The following is an 18,933-nucleotide window of genomic DNA, read 5'->3' on the forward strand; positions in this document are numbered from 1 at the left end:
GCATACTGCAGAATTCTCCTTGCTGAATCTCTGTCAGCTCTCTAGAAACTACTGTGTGTCAATAATTGTCCTTATTCACATGTTTTTCAGGCATGGAAGTTCCTGGAATACATCAAGAACGCCATCCTCGACCTTGAAAGGCTTAAGCTACCATCCTATGTAGGTGTGTTTGATTTCCTGAACACCATCACTGGTGCTCATCAGTATACTGCCCATGGAGGTGCAGAGATAAACCTGAGAAAATCAGATTCTACCTGCCCATTTGGGGAAAGAGCTCAAGAAACTAAGTAGGAAATTGAAACAATTGAGTTCAAAGCGCAGGCATGGACTCAGGAATGGTAGCCAGGGGAGATTACATTGCAAGAATTTACTGTTAGGCTTCCTGCCTTTCTTATTTTGCAGTGATGGACTTGCCAGGGATATTGCAGACTGAAGATTGAGTGAACAAGGACATCAGCATCTTCAGTGGATTCTCCTAGATGTCTGCTCTATTAGTGCCTGCGCACAGCATTCTTCTTCTGTGGCTGCTGAAACTTTTCTGCCCTACATGTATTCTCATCCCCAGTTTTTGATGATTAGCTGGAGTTCACTAGTGTAGGGCTGAATGTTATTGTTTTGGAAGTCACAAAAAAACACACAAGATCTTCAGAAACAGCACTGCTGAAGCCTACTGCAAATGGCCAAGGAAAGCCAGCGTGCAATCGGTCAATGGAAAATCTCTACTATTTGAGAACTTTGTGGGTTGAAGTGGAGCAGAAGGAAAATTATTTTCAGGCTTAAACAATTACTAGTATTTTTAATTACAGTTAAAATCAGTGAGGGTGGAACATTTTCAGCATTCCATCATCAAATCTTAAAAAATACCCCAAAAAACAAAAAAAGCCCACTGCAGCACATAGTAATTGCTTTCCTTTTGAATTGAAAAAAAGTTATTTTTGTTGATTGTGTTACTTTAATAGAACTTTAAGATCTTATAATCTTTAAAGGGGTCTTTGCAAAGACAGGTTGGAGATAAACTTGAGTTTTAACTCTTTGATTCCACCTCAACTGGTTACTTTTCAGTGAGATGGTAGAATGTTCGTTTAGTATCCTGTTGGTTCTTAAGGGAAAGGTGGAAGTTCTTGGAATAGAGAGAAGGAAAGGTGCTATATGATCTCAAAAGCATGAGATTCTGAAGCTGTTCACTGAGAGGAAGTGCTCAGCACCTGATAATTTTTTAGAGGAGATATGGAAAAGCTTGCCATCCTCTTGCTGCCACCCACAGTTCTAGTGATCATAGTGCTACTTGGGTCAACTATTGTTCGTGAACCCTTGTGATGTCAGTCAGACCTTGGCACAGATAAGATTGTATTCTTGAAATCCCTCTAAAGTTAAAGAAATACATAGCTACGTAAGTGAATGAATCAAATGCTTTTACTGAATGTAACCTTTTCTAGCCGTATTGTAACAGGTAAACTCCAATAGCTATAATCCGCTTCCGAGGAGAGTGGAGTTTCACATTGTTTGAATTGGATCTCTTTATTGCCTTCATTCATTTCTATAAACCTGTTCCCCAAAACCATGTTCACCTTTGCTCTAACATTCTTAGACAGTCCCATGTTTATGTCTCTTGACCCATCACAGTTCACTTGCTAACCCAAGATTTGTACCGTTGGTCTCCACTAAAACAAATTCTGCTAGTCTTATGGAGAAACTGAGGGAGAGTTTGACAATTTCATTCTCTTTACTGGTCTGATAGATAAGAGCATTAAGACTATCTGTGGCCCATCAGCAGTAGGTCTCCTGCATACAAGGCCTACCCTCTGAATATTAATATTCCTGTTGTCTGATCCTTCTCCACCTATGTGTATTAATTGTTCTTCTCTGAAAAATGATTATTTAAAAATGGTATTATAGGATACTATATTCATTATTTTTTTTTCATTTATTCCTTCTCTACCATCTCGAAAAATCTAAATCTTACCTGAACAGCAAACCCACCCTGGACTTCTGCATTACAACTGAAGACTAATGGGGTTGTACTAGTGTAAATGAGGGCATAATCTAGCCACTGAAATATTTATTACTGATGATACATGAGAGAGAGAGCGAACCCAGCTCCTCTTTCAGATGCCAGGTTGAATTTGCTGTGCTAGCTGTTTGAGAGGGAGAGGGGGAATCTCTTATTTGTAAGCTGAGCAAACTTGGAATGGAAATCATTGAGAAATGTGGAACCCCACATTAACCCTTTGTCACTTTTTGAGTGGAACTGCAGTTTAAACCTTTCAGAACACTAGGTAATTTTTGTATGATATAGGGGAGAGTATATTCCATCTGTCCACTGGAAGAGTAGAAACAAATATATCTCTTCGAATATCAGGTCTTCTCAGTGCATTAGTGTGTGTTACTCCTGAGGGAATTCTGCTGACCCCTAGCCTTTCTCATTCAGTCAGGCACATCTTCCCCTGTCCCCATATGTTCCTGCACCCCCATGTGTCCTTGCACCCCTGGTCCACATGTCCCTCTCAGACACCCACTCCCCTCCTCTCTATGTGGCCCTGCACCCCCTTCCCTTGTCCCTGTGTGGATCTGTACCTGCTCGCCACCCTATGTCCCTGTACCCCCTCCCCTTTTCCCCACGTGTCTGTGCCCCCACTCAGACAGCCTCGGTCCCTATGTAGCTCTGCACCCCCTCCCCCATCACCACGTGGCCCTGCCCCTCCACTCCCATTCAGCCCTTGCCCCAGTCTGTCCTCCCACACTAGCCCTTATGAGCCCCTGTCTGATCCACCAGCACCCCATGCTGGCTGTCTCCCTATAGCCTCTCTCTCCTGAACTGGCTTGACAGGCACTTCCCTAGCTGGCTGGGAGCTGTTGCTTTGTTCTATTGCCACAGTGCCCTCTGGTGGGCAAACAGCGGAACTGCACCAACATTTCAGCAGAAGCTTTTTTTTGCGCAAAAAAATTAAAAATACGTATGGCTCATTAATTATGCACGCACACAGTAGTGCAGAATTCCCACAGGAGTAGATTTTACTACTGAAAGGGAGAAATAGATAAAACTAGAGTCACAGGGTATTCAGTGGAATAATATTGTTGTTAGTATTTGGCATTGTGATTCCTGTCTTCCCCAACTTCTTCTGAGAATTAAAAATGCTGCATAGCATTTCTGATTAGTGAGACATATGTCAAATGATACAGTAGGTGACTTTGGGAAATGTATGTGAAGTGTAGGGAAATTTGCTATAGAACACAGCACCCAGCCTCACTAGATAATTGAACTATAAGAATGTCTTGAGCTTAGAATTTAGTTTTAATCTTCGTGCCAGTGAGTGAGCTGCCTGGGATGACAGCATATGTACGTATGTTTTCCTTCTAAATTCAGAACATCTCAGTGTCTCAAACAAGGAAGTTGGGGCATCTTGAGGACCATGTGGTGGAATCTGCAGAGATTTTAACTGTCCCCACTTTACAGCAGAGTATTAAATAATTAACCAATAAAGAAGATAACTACTTGGACCAAACTTTAAATAAACTAATTGCATAGTTGTCATGCCTTGGAGGTTTATTAGATAGAGGAGGTATGTGCCTTATTTTTGTGTGATATGGTGTTTTAAGAGTTCCCATCTCTATTCAGACTGGAAGAAAGGCCCAAATTCTCAAGGAATTGGGCTATGAGTGGTTGGGAATCATATTTTAAAAAATGTTTCAGTTTATAGGCAGTCTAGGACCCTGCTCCTGCAGATGTGCACTGTACTTTAAGCACATGCATAGTCCCATTGAAGTCACGAGACAATACAGTAGTCAATGGTTAAATGTATTGTTCTATATAGTAAAGAGGGGCTTAAAAATAGAAAGAAAATAATAGATATCTAGAAAATTGAGTTAAACTGAAAATAAGAAGTAGGCAGATGTAAAATTGACAAAGCAGGGGAACAATAACAGCCTCTTTAGAAGAGATCTCTGTGGGTAGTTGTCTGATTGCACCTCTTCCTGAATATCTGAAGTGTGGGGTGCTGCAGGGTGCCATTTGGTTACTCTTTTGTTCAATTTGTATATGGGGCTGTTGGGAGGACTAGTAAAGAGCCATGAGGTGTGCTGTTTTCAACATCCTGATCATACCCAACTTAGTTGATACAGTTCAGCTCCTCAGCCAATGTCTAGCTGAGATTAGGACATGCATGAGAGTGAACTGGCAGAGGCTCAACCCAAATAAGAGGGGAGCAGTGGGGGAAGTAGCTGTGGGAGATGGTAGAAGTAATATCAGTCCCTTTGACTGAGGGAGTGCATCTGCCATTAATCACTAGGGTTTGGAATTTAGGAGTGATTTTTAGACCCCCTACTACTTTCTGACCATCATATTACAGCAGAAGCCCAGTCAGCTTCGTACCAGCTGCATCCAGAGAGGAGGCAGCGACCTTTCTTTTTGTATGTGGGCATTGCCACTATTATCCATATCTTTGTCACCTCAAGATTAGACTGTTGCAATGTGCTGTACATGGAGCTATTCTTTAAAACCATTCAGAAACTGAAGCTGGTGCAGATAGAGGTGGCTCACTTACTGAATGGGGCTTCTCATAGGGAACGTATGACCCCAGCACCCTGGGTTTGACATTGGCTGCCAGTTGATCTCTGAGTAGAGTTTAAGATGTTCACTAAGATCTGTAAAGTTCTAACTGGCCTGGGATCACCTCTCTCCCTGTGCCAAGCTGCCACAGCTGTGGTCAGCAGAGGCGCTCGAGCTGAATCTCCCTTGTTATAAAAGAGAAGGGGCAGCTGGTAGGCTGTTCTCTGTGAGGGATCTGAGATATTGGAATTTGTTTGCTGCCTTGTTCAAAAATAGCCTGAATTTGGTGACCTGGCATGCTGAAAGAGACATCTGTTTGAAAGGGTTTTGGGTAAAGGCTCAGAGTATGCTTTCCACAATGATAAAGTGATGGAAAGGAGTTACTGTAGGTGGCTGGCTGAACGGATCATTTGATGCTGCTGAGATGTAACTGAAGATTAATGGTGTGTTAGTGCAGGGGTTCTCGCAACACATTTTTTGGTGGCCTCAGAGTGCAACCACCAACTTTTGATGGTGGCTGCGCTGACAATTTTTCCTAAAATACTTAATTAACTTTAGGAGAAACAAACAAATATGCACATATACATGTCCAAATCATTGTAATTTATTTATGTAGGGGTTTTTTTAGACTCAGTAATGTACAGTATGTCTATTCTTTACTGGACCTAAACAGAATAGAAACACAAATAAGGTGCTTTGCATGTTCTTCTGTTTTTTGTTGTTTGTTTTTGCTTTTTTGATTTTTTTTTTAAATTGCTAGCTAGTAAGTCTGCTGCTGTGAAAAGTGATATTTGTGTGTTTAATATCACTTTTCACAGAAGACTTACTCAGCCTCAGCAAGCCCTGGGGCAAATTAAGCCCTGGATAGGGAGGTGGACAGGGAGGCCGCAGGGCTCAGGGATAATGGCATGAATGGTGAGCCTGGGCCCAGAGCCCAAAGACCTGTGGCTGAAGCGCCCCCCCCCCCCCTTTCCCCTCCCATAGAAAGGTGGGGAATTCACTAGCTGTCTGTACCTCCAGTGTTTGTGTCTCCGCAGGGGGACAGGGCCCAACCCCTGCTGGTGGCCCTGGGGGAGGGGCCACTGCTCCCCCCCTCACCCCCCCAATCACAGCCCAGGAGGCTGTGGCTGCAAGAAAAGCCCCTGCTGACAGCATTTGAGAAACACTGTGTTAGCGTGCCTAGAGCCCTGGATAGGTATCTTTTTAGTTATTATGTAAATGGAAATAAATAAGAAGATCTTGCTTGGTGCAGTGGTGTGGCCAAATAAAAGAAAATGACTAGGACTACCTTGTGACCTGGTGGTGATCCCAGGCTGCTGTTGGCAGTCTATGCAAATTAGAGCAGCCTAATGGCTGCTGTAACTCAAGCTAGAAGACTGGAATGGCACAGAGTGGCTCCAAGGCTTTTTCAGAGATTTGGGTGCGAGTCTGTCAGTATTTCAGAGTAGTATTTCAATTGGATCTCATAATGCACGGGGGGAAATCCCTTGTTGAAAACTGAGGTGTGCCAGTTGTATACACACAATGCTAAAATTGTTTATTTTCCATCTTATATTGAAGATTTGTGCAGTCTTGAGAGTTTGATATTTTGTTGGTGTTTTATATCTAAGCTCAAATTCCTGGAAGCTAAAGTGTCATCATTATTTATTATGTATTATCTCATATGGGGAAAACCCAGGAGAAGTGGTGAATGGGGAGGGTGGTTTTCATTTTTAACATAGATTTTAAGAGGTTATTTGCCTTTTTTGTATTCTTTTCTGTAGCCATCAATGGACGTTTATAAAGTAAGCCCATTAAAATTTTAGATTTTGAATGATATAAAAAAGCAGATGCCAAATGGGAAGCTGTGGAAAAAGTTTGGTGTATTGTATTTTTGTAGCTCACCAATGCAGTTTAAATTCTAAGAGAATGTGCCATCCTCTGTGTAATGAGGGAACCAGAATTTCTCCCCTTTTTTTCTTCTATTGACTGTGCTGCTATAGAAATGAAGTACTAATTTTGTCTTTTTAAAGGAAAAAAGGCATGAATTGAACATGGGGCCATCTGAATAGGAACGGGAATTAGAATAACATGTTAATCTTAAGGTATGTCTACATTTGGAGCCAGAGGTGTGATTCCCAATTTAAATAGACATATTTGCACTAGAGATCATTGAGCTAGTGGGCTAAAAATAGTAGTGCAGTGTGGTAGCATGGGCTAGCTACCTCAAATATATACCTGCCCAGACTCTGTGGGCATGTGCTTGGGATGGCTAGCCAGTGCCACTGCTTGCCACTGTCTATGCTACACTGAGTATACTAGCACTTTTAGCGCATTAACTCGAAAGCAAGCATGGGTATGTCTGCATGAGCTGGGAATCACACCCCCAGCTCCAAGCATAGACATAGACTTATGGAATGGCTGGTGAACTAGAGCACCTCCCAGGCTGATCTAATTTATGTAGAAAAGCAGACTGGCACCGAGATGGCTCCATCTTTGAGTACTCTAAGCTACCTTTGCATAAACTGCACCCTACACAAGTTTCATTGAGCTTTGTCCAAAGTCATGTTCTGATTGGCTAGTTCTGTCTGTTGACTATACTTTAGCTGTGCACAGCAGTGGCATGATCACTGAAACAAACACTCAGTCCCTGCCCTTGTATTACATAGGTGGGATGAAATATTAATGGGAGGCAAAATTAATAAGCAGTCTGTATGTGATGGTGGGGGGAGGAGTTAAGAGTAATTATGGGGAGAATAGAGGAGCTGAAGGAGTTAAGTGTCAGTTATTTACTGTCCACTCTCTGGAAAGTGACAGACTCCTCTTTCATCAGCAGTTGGCAGCTATACTATAATACTACATTTGGACTATTTATTTACATTGAGGCAACACCTAGAGACCTCATTTGAGGATCAGGAGTCCATTGTGCTAAGCACTGCACATAACAAAAGAACAGTCCATGCCCCAAAGAGCTTGGGGTCAGAGTACAACATAGAATCATAGAACTGGAAGGAACCTCGAGAGGTCATCTAGTCCAGTCCCCTGCACTCAAGGCATGACTAAATATTCTCTTCTAGACCATCCCTGACAGGTGTTTGTCCAACCTGCTTTTAAAAATCCCCAATGATGGAGATTCCACAACCTCCCTAGGCAATTTATTCCAGTGCTTAACCACTCTGATAGTTAGGAAGTTTTTCCTAATGTCCAACCTAAACCATTCTTGCTGCAATTTAAGCCCATTGCTTCTTGTCCTATCCTCAGAAGTTAACAACAATTTTTCTCCCTTCTCCTTGTAACAATCTTTTATGTAGTTGAAAACTGTTATCATGTCCCGTCTCAGTCGTCTCTTCTCCAGACTAAACAACCCCATTTTTTCAATCTTCCCTCACAGGTCACGTTTTCTAGACCTTTAATCTTTTTTTTTTGCTCTTCTCTGACCTTTCTCCAATTTGTCCACATCTTTCCTGAAATGTGACGCCCAGAAATGGACACTATACTCCAGTTGAGGCCTCATCAGTGTGGAGTAGAGCAGAAGAATTACTTTTCATGTCTTGCTTACAATGTTCCTGCTAATACATCCCAGAACGATATTTGCTTTTTTTGCAACAGTGTTACACTGTTGACTCTCATTTAGCTTGTGATCCACTATGACCCCCAGATCCCTTTCCGCAGTACTCCTTCCTAGGCAGTCATTTCCCATTTTGTATGTGTGCAACTGATTGTTCCTTTCTAAGTGGAGTACTTTGCATTTGTCTTTATTGAATTTCAGCCTATTTACTTCAGACCATTTCTCTAGTTTGTCCAGATCATTTTGAATTGTAATCCTCTCCTCCAAAGCACTTGCAATCCCTCCCAGCTTGGTATCATCTGCAAACTTTATAAGTGTACTCTATATGCCATTATCTAAATCACTGATGAAGATATTGAACAGAACTGGATCCAGAACCGATCCCTGCGGGACCCCACTCGTTATGCCCTTCCAGCCCAGCATGACTGTGAAGCTGTAGTTGCATATCTGGTGTTCTTTATATATATGAGTCCAAATAGTATGCAGCTGAAAGTGCAGTTTGCTTTCTGGGGGCAATGAGAAGAGTCCAAATACATCTGGGAATTGTTTTTGTTTTTTTTTAAAGTGGGGTTGAAAATAAACACTTTTTTCTTCAGTGTTATGAATATATTTCTTAACTTTCCTCCTCCTCTTTTCTCTACTGTATACCCTTTTAACTGGAACTACTTTTTATACTGGAAGGATACATTGCATAAATGGCCACAAACTCATAAAATGTATAATGAGTTACACTGACAGCAATAAGCCAAGGAAGGGTATGCATTAAATGCTATAGGTGTACTTCCCTGGGGTGAAAACATTTGGCCTTTGACTCTGCTACAATAGATTGCTAATGCACTCACTAATGCCTTATTGGCATTCTGTGAAAAGTTGGAGACTGCTCATCTCATTAAGTTTCTTTTTGTGTGAAGATATAAAGAACGCTGATAAAACTGGGATCAGTCAATTTTAAGTTTTACTTCTAAATAATGAATTGATATTAATGAAACTTAGGGGAAAATAGTGTGAAGAGGGTGTGACGGAATTCACTGGGTGCAGCCTGGATTGTGGGACCGCTGACGCCTCTGTCCCACCAACTGGTGTTCCCTCTCACACTGTGTTGCTGTTGGCAAGCTACAAACCTCTGGCAGGTAGTGCACTTACACAGATATCCACAGGCAGGGACACAAGCAACTGAATTACATGAATGCTTCTCCCAGCCACTCATGAACCACCAGTATAGAAGCTTCAGACAATTGCCCCCAGCCTTGCACCCCAGAACTGTATCAGGTTGCCCTGGTCAGAAGCCTGAACAGTCTAAGTTCATTACCCAGTCCGTGCCCCCTCAATGTGGAAAGGACACAAACTAGGCTTCATAAACTGATCTGAGATTTCCCAAACACTTCAACCAAAACACACTGTTTTAAGTAAATTATAAAGCAGATTTATTAACTACAGAAAGATTTTTAAGTGATTATAAGTAGTAAGCAGAGAAATCAAAGTTGTTTAACTACGAAAAGTAAATTCACAGTCTGAGTTTTATAAACTAAACAGGATTCGAATCAAGCAATGTCTCACTCTGATAGATGGAACAAACAGGTCACAGATCTTTAGTACACAGGATGGGACTCTTTTCCAGCCAGGGACCACCCTCCCTATTTCAGTCTTTGTTCTGTAGCAGGGCTTCTTCTCCGCCTCAGTGGGTCCTGCGCTTCCTTCTAGTGGTGGGTCAGGATAGCGTCTCATCTCTCAGAATTCCCCCCCTCTGTTTATAGTGAGTGGGGAAATTCTGTCCCCAAGTGGTCTTCCCGTTTCTGGACCTACTAGGCCCTCACTGCTTCACTGGGGCTTCTGGCCTCCTAGGTGGACGTCCAGTGAGAGGAAAAAGGGGTGTGGGGGGCCCAGTCCGACCCTCTACTCCGGGCCCCAACCCAGGGACCCTACAAGTAGCAGCCTCACACTGCCAGTTCCCAGGAAAACTGCTAGCTTCCCTGGGTTACTTCCCCACGCCACTTGGCTTATTGTCCCCACTTTGCTTGGACGGGGTTCCTCTTGACCCTCCTGCCAGGGGAGGGAGAGCCCCTACTCTCTGGTAGCCCTTTTGGGCATGGCAGCACCACATGAAACGCATGGCTTAGTCTCTCTCCTCTGGTGGGGTCCTTTCTTCAGGTCTTTAGAGGTAGGGTTTCTCCCCAATCTCTATACCTGTGGGGTTCTCCCCTTGTCCTTGTCAGCTTCCACACCGCTCAGCTCTCCAACACCTCACCTTCACTCTCACAACGCCTATCACACCCCTGACTGGGGACAAGACTTTTAACCCATTCTGGCAGGTTCTTAATTGGCTCCAGGTTTCCTAATTAACCTGGAGTAACCCCTGCTCAGTTACCAGGGAAAGGGGACCTGCTTATCCTGAGGCTAATACCTTCCTTCCTGCACTCTCCTGTAGCAGTCTGGCCTGACGCTGTCACAGTCCTCTATATGTTTCTTCCAGGTGTTGAGTTGGAGTGAGATCAAGTCATGATGTCACTTACCCTCTTTTATAGTTTCTTCCAGCTTGCTGGAAAGATCTATGCTTGTGATATGGGCGTACACCCCCATTGGTCAGGTATTCTCCACTGTCTACGTGCTGTCTCTGAGATGGTCGTTGGGGAGAGTGGATTCCATTCAAAGGGCCATCAGCCTATCTGGCTACTCTATTGTTGTACCTGAAAGGCTGGCTGTGGGTGTTCCCAACCTCACAACATATTTCAGTAACGCACATATAGCAAAACTTCATAACCTCACATACAATGTTAACACGTACACTCCAACAGGATATTAATGTTCAACAGACCAAGACGTTTAAAATGATACCTCACAAGGCATACTTTGTATGAAACATATAATAATTATATGACGTTGAATAGAGGGGTTCCAGGATGCTGCTTTGAGGTACAGTGTGTCACAGACTATTATTTTGGTCTGTGAGATCAGATCTTTGAGAATTGAAGGATTACTATCAAGTTAAATCGTAATATAGGTTTTTTATAATGTCCTTGCCTGTGTTGAAATAATAAGTGCAGAATTAAAATAAGTTTGGATGTTTTTCTAAAAACCATGCTGTAGGAATTAGTGCGGGGAAGTTCTCTGGCTTGTGCTATATGGGAGGTCAGTCTAGATTATCACAATGGTTTCTTTTGGTGTTAGAATTGATGAATCTGTGGAAATTTAAAATTGCATTCTAGGATTTTTCATGTGTATATATGGGCTTCCCCTGGATAGGATACAGGGGCCAAGAAAAATTAGCTTTTTGTGTTAACAAAATACAGATGGAGAAAGGGACAGAACTCCTTCCTCCACCCCTCCAAAAAATCTTGGTTATGTTCATAGAAGATTAGGGTTGGACGAGACCTCCGGAGGTCATCTAGTCCAACCCTCTGCTCAAAGCAGGACCAACACCAACTAAATCATCCCAGCCAGGGCTTTGTCAGGCTGGGCCTTAAAAACCTCTAACGATGGAGATTCCATCACCTCCCTAGGTAACCCATTCCAGTGCTTCACCACCCTCCTAATGAAATAGTTTTTCCTAATATCCAACCTAGACCTTCCCCACAGCAACTTGAGACCATTGGTCCTTGTTCTGTCATCTGCCACCACTGAGAACAGCCGAGCTCCATCCTCTTTGGAACCCCCCTTCAGGTAGTTGAAGGCTGCTATCAAATCCCCCCTCACTCTTCTCTTCTGCAGACTAAACAAGCCCAGTTCCTTCAGCCTCTCCTCGTAAGTCATGTGCCCCAGCCCCATGGTCATTTTTGTTGCCCTCTGCTGAACTCTCTCCAATTTGTCCGCATCCTTTCTGTAGTGGGTGGCCCAAAACTGGATGCAATACGCCACATGTGGCCTCACCAGTTCTGAATAGAGAGGAATAATCACTTCCCTCAATCTGCTGGCAGTGCTCCTACTAATGCAGCCCAATATGCCGTCAGCCTTCTTGGCAACAAGGGCTCACTGCTGACTCATATCCAGCTTCTCATCCACTGTAATCCCCAGGTCCTTTTCTGCAGAACTGCTGCTTTGCCAGTCGGTCCCCAGCCTGTAGCGGTGCATGGGATTCTTCCATCCTAAGTGAAGGACTCTGCACTTGTCCTTGTTGAACCTCATCAGATTTCTTTTGGCTCAATTCTCCAATTTGTGTAGGTCACTTTGGACCCTATTCCTACCCTCCAGTATATCTACCTCTCCCCTCAGCTTAGTGTCATCTGTGAACTAGCTGAGGGTGCAATCCACCACATCATCCAGATCATTAATGAAGATGTTGAACAAAACCGGCCCTAGGACCAAACCCTGGGGCACTCTGCTTGATATCGGCTGCCAACTAGACATCGAGCCGTTGATCACTACCCATTGAGCCCGACAATCTAGCCAGCTTTCTGCCCACCTTATAGTCTGTTCATGCAACCCATACTTTTTTAACTTGTTGGTAAGAATACTGTGGGAGACCATTTCAAAAACTTTGCTAAAGTCAAGATATATCATGTCCACTGCTTTCCCCATATCCACAGAGCCAGTTATCTCACATAGAAGGCAATCAGATTGGTCAGGCATGACTTGCTCTTGGTGAATCCATGTTGACTGTTCCTGATCACCTTCCTCTCCTCCAAATGCTTCAAAATGGTTTCCTTGAGGATCTATCTGTTCCATGATTTTTCCAGGGACTGAAGTGAGGCTGACCGATCTGTAGTTCCCTGGGTTCTCCTTCTTCCCTTTTTTAAAGATGGGCACTATATTTGCCTTTTTCCAATCGTCTGGGACCTCTACCGATTGCCATGAGTTTTCAAAGATAATGGCCAATGGCTCTGCAGTCACATCTGCCAATTCCCTCAGCACCCTCGGATGCATTAGATCTGGACTCATGGACTTGTGCAAGTCCAGCTTTCCTAAATAGTCCTTAACCTGTTCTTTCACCATTGAGGTCTGCTCACCTCCTCCCCATACTGTGTTGCCCAGGACAGCAGTGTGGGAGCTGACCTTGTCTGTGAAGACCTAGACAAAAAAAGCATTGAGTACTTCAGCTTTTTCCACATCATCTGTCACTAGGTTGTATTGCTTCATGAAACAAAATTGTAATGCTTCATGAAATAAAACAATAAAACATAAGTTAGCAGAACTTACAGCATAGTGCATGACTGGTTTTTCAAGTTATGTCCCTGTAGGTTCACCACTTCAGGTGCACCTGCGTCTCTGATCGGAGATTTCTGGTATCAGTGCCCACTTGACCCACACATGTACCCTACTCATCCTCATGGCCTGCAGCAAGGCTATGGGGGGTTGCTCAGGCATTCTTTTGTGGATATTCTTCATGTCACCCCTCAAAGTAAAATTGTGCTGCCTATTAATGAAGCACTTTTGTCTCCAGCCCATAATTTGTGGCAGACCCCTGCCAATCTTGTGCCTACTTGTAAACGGACAGACAGAATATACGTATCAGCCTAAAGGTTGGAATATTTCGTCTTACCCCACCTCCAGCTCTCTTGTAGTGGTTGCAGTCAACAAGAGAAGCAGTGAGACATGCTCAAGATCCATGCTTTTGGATGGGGAGGCAAAACACTTAGACCTCCTTGGCAGGAAGAGCTATTCCTATGCTGTTCTTCAGTTTCAAGCAACAAATTATCATGCCCTGATGACAAAACATGATTTCAATAACTGCAAAATTTACTCATATTGTTGATGATTTTCCACAGTACCAATCCCTCTTTTCTGAAGGCTAACTAATCACCAGAGCTTCCTTACAGGCTGTCCTCAATGGTTCTGTGGCTGTGCAATGAGCATCTTGGCTCCAGTCTTTTGGCCTCCTTAGTGAAGTACAAACAGTAGAAGACCTCCCCTACGAAAGGCTTTATCTGTTCATTGGTGACGCTGACAGCTCATTGTTCACCCAGAAGGACAACCCTTAAGTTGCTCAGGATTTATGGACCTGGAACAAAGTAGTTTCTTAGTAAATTCCAGACAGCACAAAGATCCTGGCCATTCCAATACCATCTGGATCATACCTATTCCAGCCCTGCAGAACCTCCCAAAAAGAGATCCAGGTCTCAAAAGATAGGTCATACCCAACGGAGACCCCCAGTTGGGCTCCAAACAACCATTTTGACAGCCTACTTGAGGGCCTCAGAAAATTCCCTCTCATGAGTCTGCTGCAAGTACCCCTCTTTCTGGGATCGCCTATCTTGATTTCTACCTGTTCGTTAGCTTATTGCCACAGACAAGTAGATTTTAGAGGTGGTCACTACTGGATACTCTGTACACTTTCAATCTATCACTCATCCCCCCTTCCCTCCTCAGGGATCCCTTTCACAGGGATCTCTTAAAGTAAATGGTTCAATCCCTTCTGCGGATGATAGAGCCAGTTCCCTCAGAATTTGCAAAAAGAGGGTTTGATTTCATATATTTTTTTGGTTCCCAAAAGAAACAGTGGTTGGCAGCTGATTCTAAACCTCTGGAACCTGAACACCATTCACAGCACTTGAGGATGGTGACACTGGCTACCATAATCCCATCCCTAAATGGGGGAATTGGTTCAGCCTCTCAGATGCGTATTTTCATATCACCATACTTCCTTCCTACAAATAATTTCTGCTCTTTGTCGTCTGCTCAGAACACAGACAATACTGTATCCTCCCCTTTGGGCTTTCCACAGCCCCATGAGTTTTTACGAAGGTCCTCTCAGTAGTTGCAGCTTACTTGCATGGAGACAGTATTGCAGTCTTCCTGACTGAATGACTAGCTTCTCAAGGGACGTTCTATAACAGTGGTCCAATCGGCAACCATCCAGGCCCTAACCTTGTTCCAATCTTTGGGCCTTCATATGAACCTGAAAAAGTCCACTTTAACACCCATTCAGAGGATTGATTTCACTGAAGTTATGCTGGACTCCTGGACTGCCAGATCCTACCTACCAGAGCACAGGTTTTCTGCCATATCTAGGCTTATTACCGCCCTACAGCTGAATCCTCTGACATCAGTAATAACTTGCTTCCAAATTGTAGGTCATTTGTCAGCTTTGGCATTTGTGACGCCACACGTGAGAGTATGTCTCCAATGTCTTCTGGCTTGGCTCAAAATCCTATGTACACTGAACAAACATAGTCTGGCCTAATGAGTTTCCATATCTCCATGGATACTGGAGTACCTCAGGTGGTGGGAGGGCCCTTGAAGGTCTGTGTGGGAGCACCATTCTCATGCCTCCCACCAGTATGAGTCATTACAATGGATGCCTCCCACTTAGGCTGGGAAGCTCACTTACAAAGTTCCACAGCACATAGCAAATGGTCTCCACAGGAAACGGTGCTTCACGTCAACATTTTAGATCTAAGAGCAGTTTATGCATGCCATTATTTTTTCCATGACATTCATGGCCATCATGTCAGAATTAATGATAGAAGGGTGGCAATGTACTATATAAATCGACAAGGGGAAGCAAGATCCTAGTCCTTATCTATAGAATTGCTAAAACTATAGAATTGGTGCTTGGCCCACCACATAGATTTCTGCGATTTACCTATCAGGCTTCCAGAACATGACGACAGATGTTCTGAGCAGAAACTTACAGCAGGATTATGAGTGGGAGCGCAATAACCTGATCTTCCACAGGATCCTGAAAGCATGGGGCCTCCCCTTAATGGACCTCTCTGCAACCCTGACTAATAACAAATCTCCTACTCCAAAGGGGGATGTGGCCACAACTTTTTATAAGATAGCCTTCTAGTTTCCTGGCCCTATATTCTTTTCTGTGCCTATCCACCAACTCCTATAATCCTCAGGACATTAATCAGACAGAAGCAGGAGTAAGCAAGGGTCATCTTAATAGACCCATCTTGGCACAGACAAATGTGGTACTCAGATCTATCCCACTTTTCTGAATTGATACCTTGACACCTCCTGCTCAGATCAGACCCCCTGACACACAACTCGAGCACCATGAGCCGCCCCAACCATATGTCTGGACCTCATGGCAGCCTGGCTCCTCAATTCCCTAATTTAGAATCACACAGCTCTGTTGAGATCCAGTCCATACTTTTGAATAGTCGGACGCCTTTCACACGTAAGACTTACCTGCAGAAGTGGAAACACTTCCTTTTCTGGTGTTCTCATCATTCCATATTCACTTCTGAAACTCCTCTCTCAACGATCCTTTATTACCTGTCGGAATTAAAAATATAGCGTCTATGAGTTCTTTCAAGGTGCACCTGGCAGCTGTCATGGCTTTCCATTTGCCTGTCAAGGCTTTCTCAATTTTTGCTCACCCTATCATGACTAGATTCTTTAAGGGTCTATCTAACTTGTTTCCTCATGTCTGGAATCCCACAATCCATTGGGACCTTGACTTAGTCCTGAATGCCTTAAAAAACTTTCCTTTCAAACCTATGGCCCCTTGCTCGTTCCTTTATTCCTCCTTCAAGATCTCATTCCTGATAGCCATCACCGTGGCCAGAAGGGTAGAAAAATTGGACTGCGCATGGCTGACCCACCTTACACTACCTTCTGCAGTGACAAGGTCATATTACATACCCATCCTCTCTTCCTGACAAAGGTCTTGGTAGATTGTCATATCCATCAGAATGTCCACCTATTGTAATAAGCCATAAATCCAGTGTCTGTATTAGGACCATGATTTTTAGTGTCTAGCAATTTAAGCTCCCAGGCTCATCTGTTGAAAGGGTTTTGCATGAACCCACCCCAAGGACCTTCTACAGGCTTCCCAAGATACACAAACAAGGGAACCCAGGCAGATCCATCATATCTGGCCATGGCACTCTTACTGAACCACTCACCACACAAAGGGCTGGCTTCCTCCAGGACACAACTAACTTCCTCCACAAACTCCACAATATTAACAACCTCTCTCTAAACATCATCCTCGCCATCATGGATGTCACTTTCCTATATACCACAATGACTGCATAGCTGCCCGCCTCAAATATATTTACAAGACAATGGACAACCCTCAGATATCAACCCCAAACACATTGCCAAACTCATCCACTTCATCCTCACCCATAACAGTTTTACATCCAATGACAAACACTTTGTCCAAACCATGGGACCAGCCATGGTTAGTAATGTGGCTTACCAATATGCCAACAACTTCTTCGGCCACCTGGAAGAAGAATTTCTGGACAAATGCACCACAAAATAAATGAAATGCCTGAGATATATCAAGGATATTTTAATCCTCTGGATATATGGCTTAAACTTCCTTGTAGATTTCAACAGCCACCACCTGTCCATTAAACTCTCTCTGGAACACTCCCACATGAGCATCAACTTCCTGGATACCACACTCAGCTTCAGCAATGTAACCCTACAGACAATCATATACAAGAAACCCATGGACCTCCACCTCTACCTTCATAGATTTTAGTAACCACCCAAAACACACCATGAAATCTGTTATCTACATCCAGGCACTCAAATACGACAGAATATGCTCTGAAGAAAAGTCCAGGATATACACCATAACTCATTTAAAACCACCTTCACCAAACAAGGACACACCACCAGAGAAGGAGATCATATCATGGAACAGGCAACCCAGATACCTTAAGAGAACCTCCTTCAATACTGAAATAAAACCCATGCTGACTGCACACCCTTAGTTGTCACTTACCAGCCCACGCTAGTTCCCATACAGGGTATCCTCAAACTACAACCCAAACTCAATGGGGGCCCCATCATGAAAGAAATCTTTCCTGAACACCTCCTGTTCTGACCTTCAAACAACTCCCACAACCTCTCTAAACTCATCAGTAAACAAGCTCCCCACAGACCAGGATGCACCACCTTAAAGTGGCACCAGACCCTGCCAGAACAGATGCAAAATCTGCAGACATATCTTCAGTGATAGAATAATCAACACCTCCCACAACACACCTTTCAAGAGCTGTGGATCCTGCACATGCTTATTACATGTGGTATACCTCATCCAGTGCACTAAATACACCAGTAACTATGTGGTGAAAGCAGACAATCTCGCGAATGAACTCTCATAGGCAAATGATAAAAGATAAAAACACTGTACCAGCTATGCATAAACACATTTCACAAAGTGATCACTCTGTATCTGACCTATCATTCCTCATCCTCAAAGGAAACCTGCATAACACTTTGAAAAGATGATCCTCGGAGTCTAAATTCATTACTTTGCTAGGCACCAAAAATCGTGGACTGAAACAGAGACACTGTATTTATGGCTTACTACAACAATCTGTAAACCACTAACCCCCCCTTCCTTTTTTTTGTCCTATGACTGCAGAGCTGTTAATGAGCCACTCTACTTTGTATAGTTCCTTACAACATGTGTGAACTATTTGTTAAACAATCTTTTCCACCTTGCATTTTGCTGTGATGCTGGGAGTTCCTTTCCCAGACCTGAAGAAGAGCTCTCTGTAAGCTTGAAAGCTTGTCTCTGTCACCAACAAATTGGTCCACCCACATGGTCTCTCAAGACAAAAAAAAACCAAACAAAAAGTTAAGCTAGAGTTAAGGTTGAGAGTACATATTGGAGCTCTAGCAGTAAAATTATTAAGGAATGGTGTAATTATCCCCAAAATAAGCATTACAAATCCAGGAATTTAGAGTTTAACCTTAACTTAGAAATCCAAACACACTGAGGTATCCAAACACACAGATAAGGCACCCAAACACTGCTAACTGTGCCCTGTAGTGACCACATGCATAAACAAATGTGTATTAAGGCCTTTATTAGAGTATATTAATCATCTGAAAGGTTTAAAAGTGCTCTTTGAGAGCCTCCCTCCAAAACCTGTTGGCGCTGATCTTAATTTACATTGGTATAAATCAAGAGTAACTCCATTGGTTTCTG

At 43.4% G+C, this 18,933-nt stretch overlaps 1 protein-coding gene across 10 annotated transcripts in view; it reads left to right on the forward strand.

The window, feature by feature from the left end:
• Window positions 1-18,933, forward strand: part of ARMC8 (armadillo repeat containing 8) — a 184,486-nt gene that overhangs the window by 44,572 nt on the left and 120,981 nt on the right. For 6 of the 10 annotated variants that reach the window (XM_048862922.2, XM_075132276.1, XM_048862921.2 and 3 more), the window contains one exon: window positions 91-159. The exons of 3 other annotated variants lie outside the window; for them this stretch is intronic. In XM_048862922.2, the coding sequence (XP_048718879.1) occupies window positions 91-159 (69 nt within the window). Of the gene's footprint in view, window positions 1-90; window positions 164-18,933 lie in introns of all 10 variants that reach the window. One more of the 10 variants, XM_048862935.2, reaches the window with a different exon arrangement.

The sequence above is a fragment of the Caretta caretta genome, chromosome 9 (assembly GCF_965140235.1).
Source record: "Caretta caretta isolate rCarCar2 chromosome 9, rCarCar1.hap1, whole genome shotgun sequence".
Classification (NCBI taxonomy): domain Eukaryota; kingdom Metazoa; phylum Chordata; order Testudines; family Cheloniidae; genus Caretta; species Caretta caretta.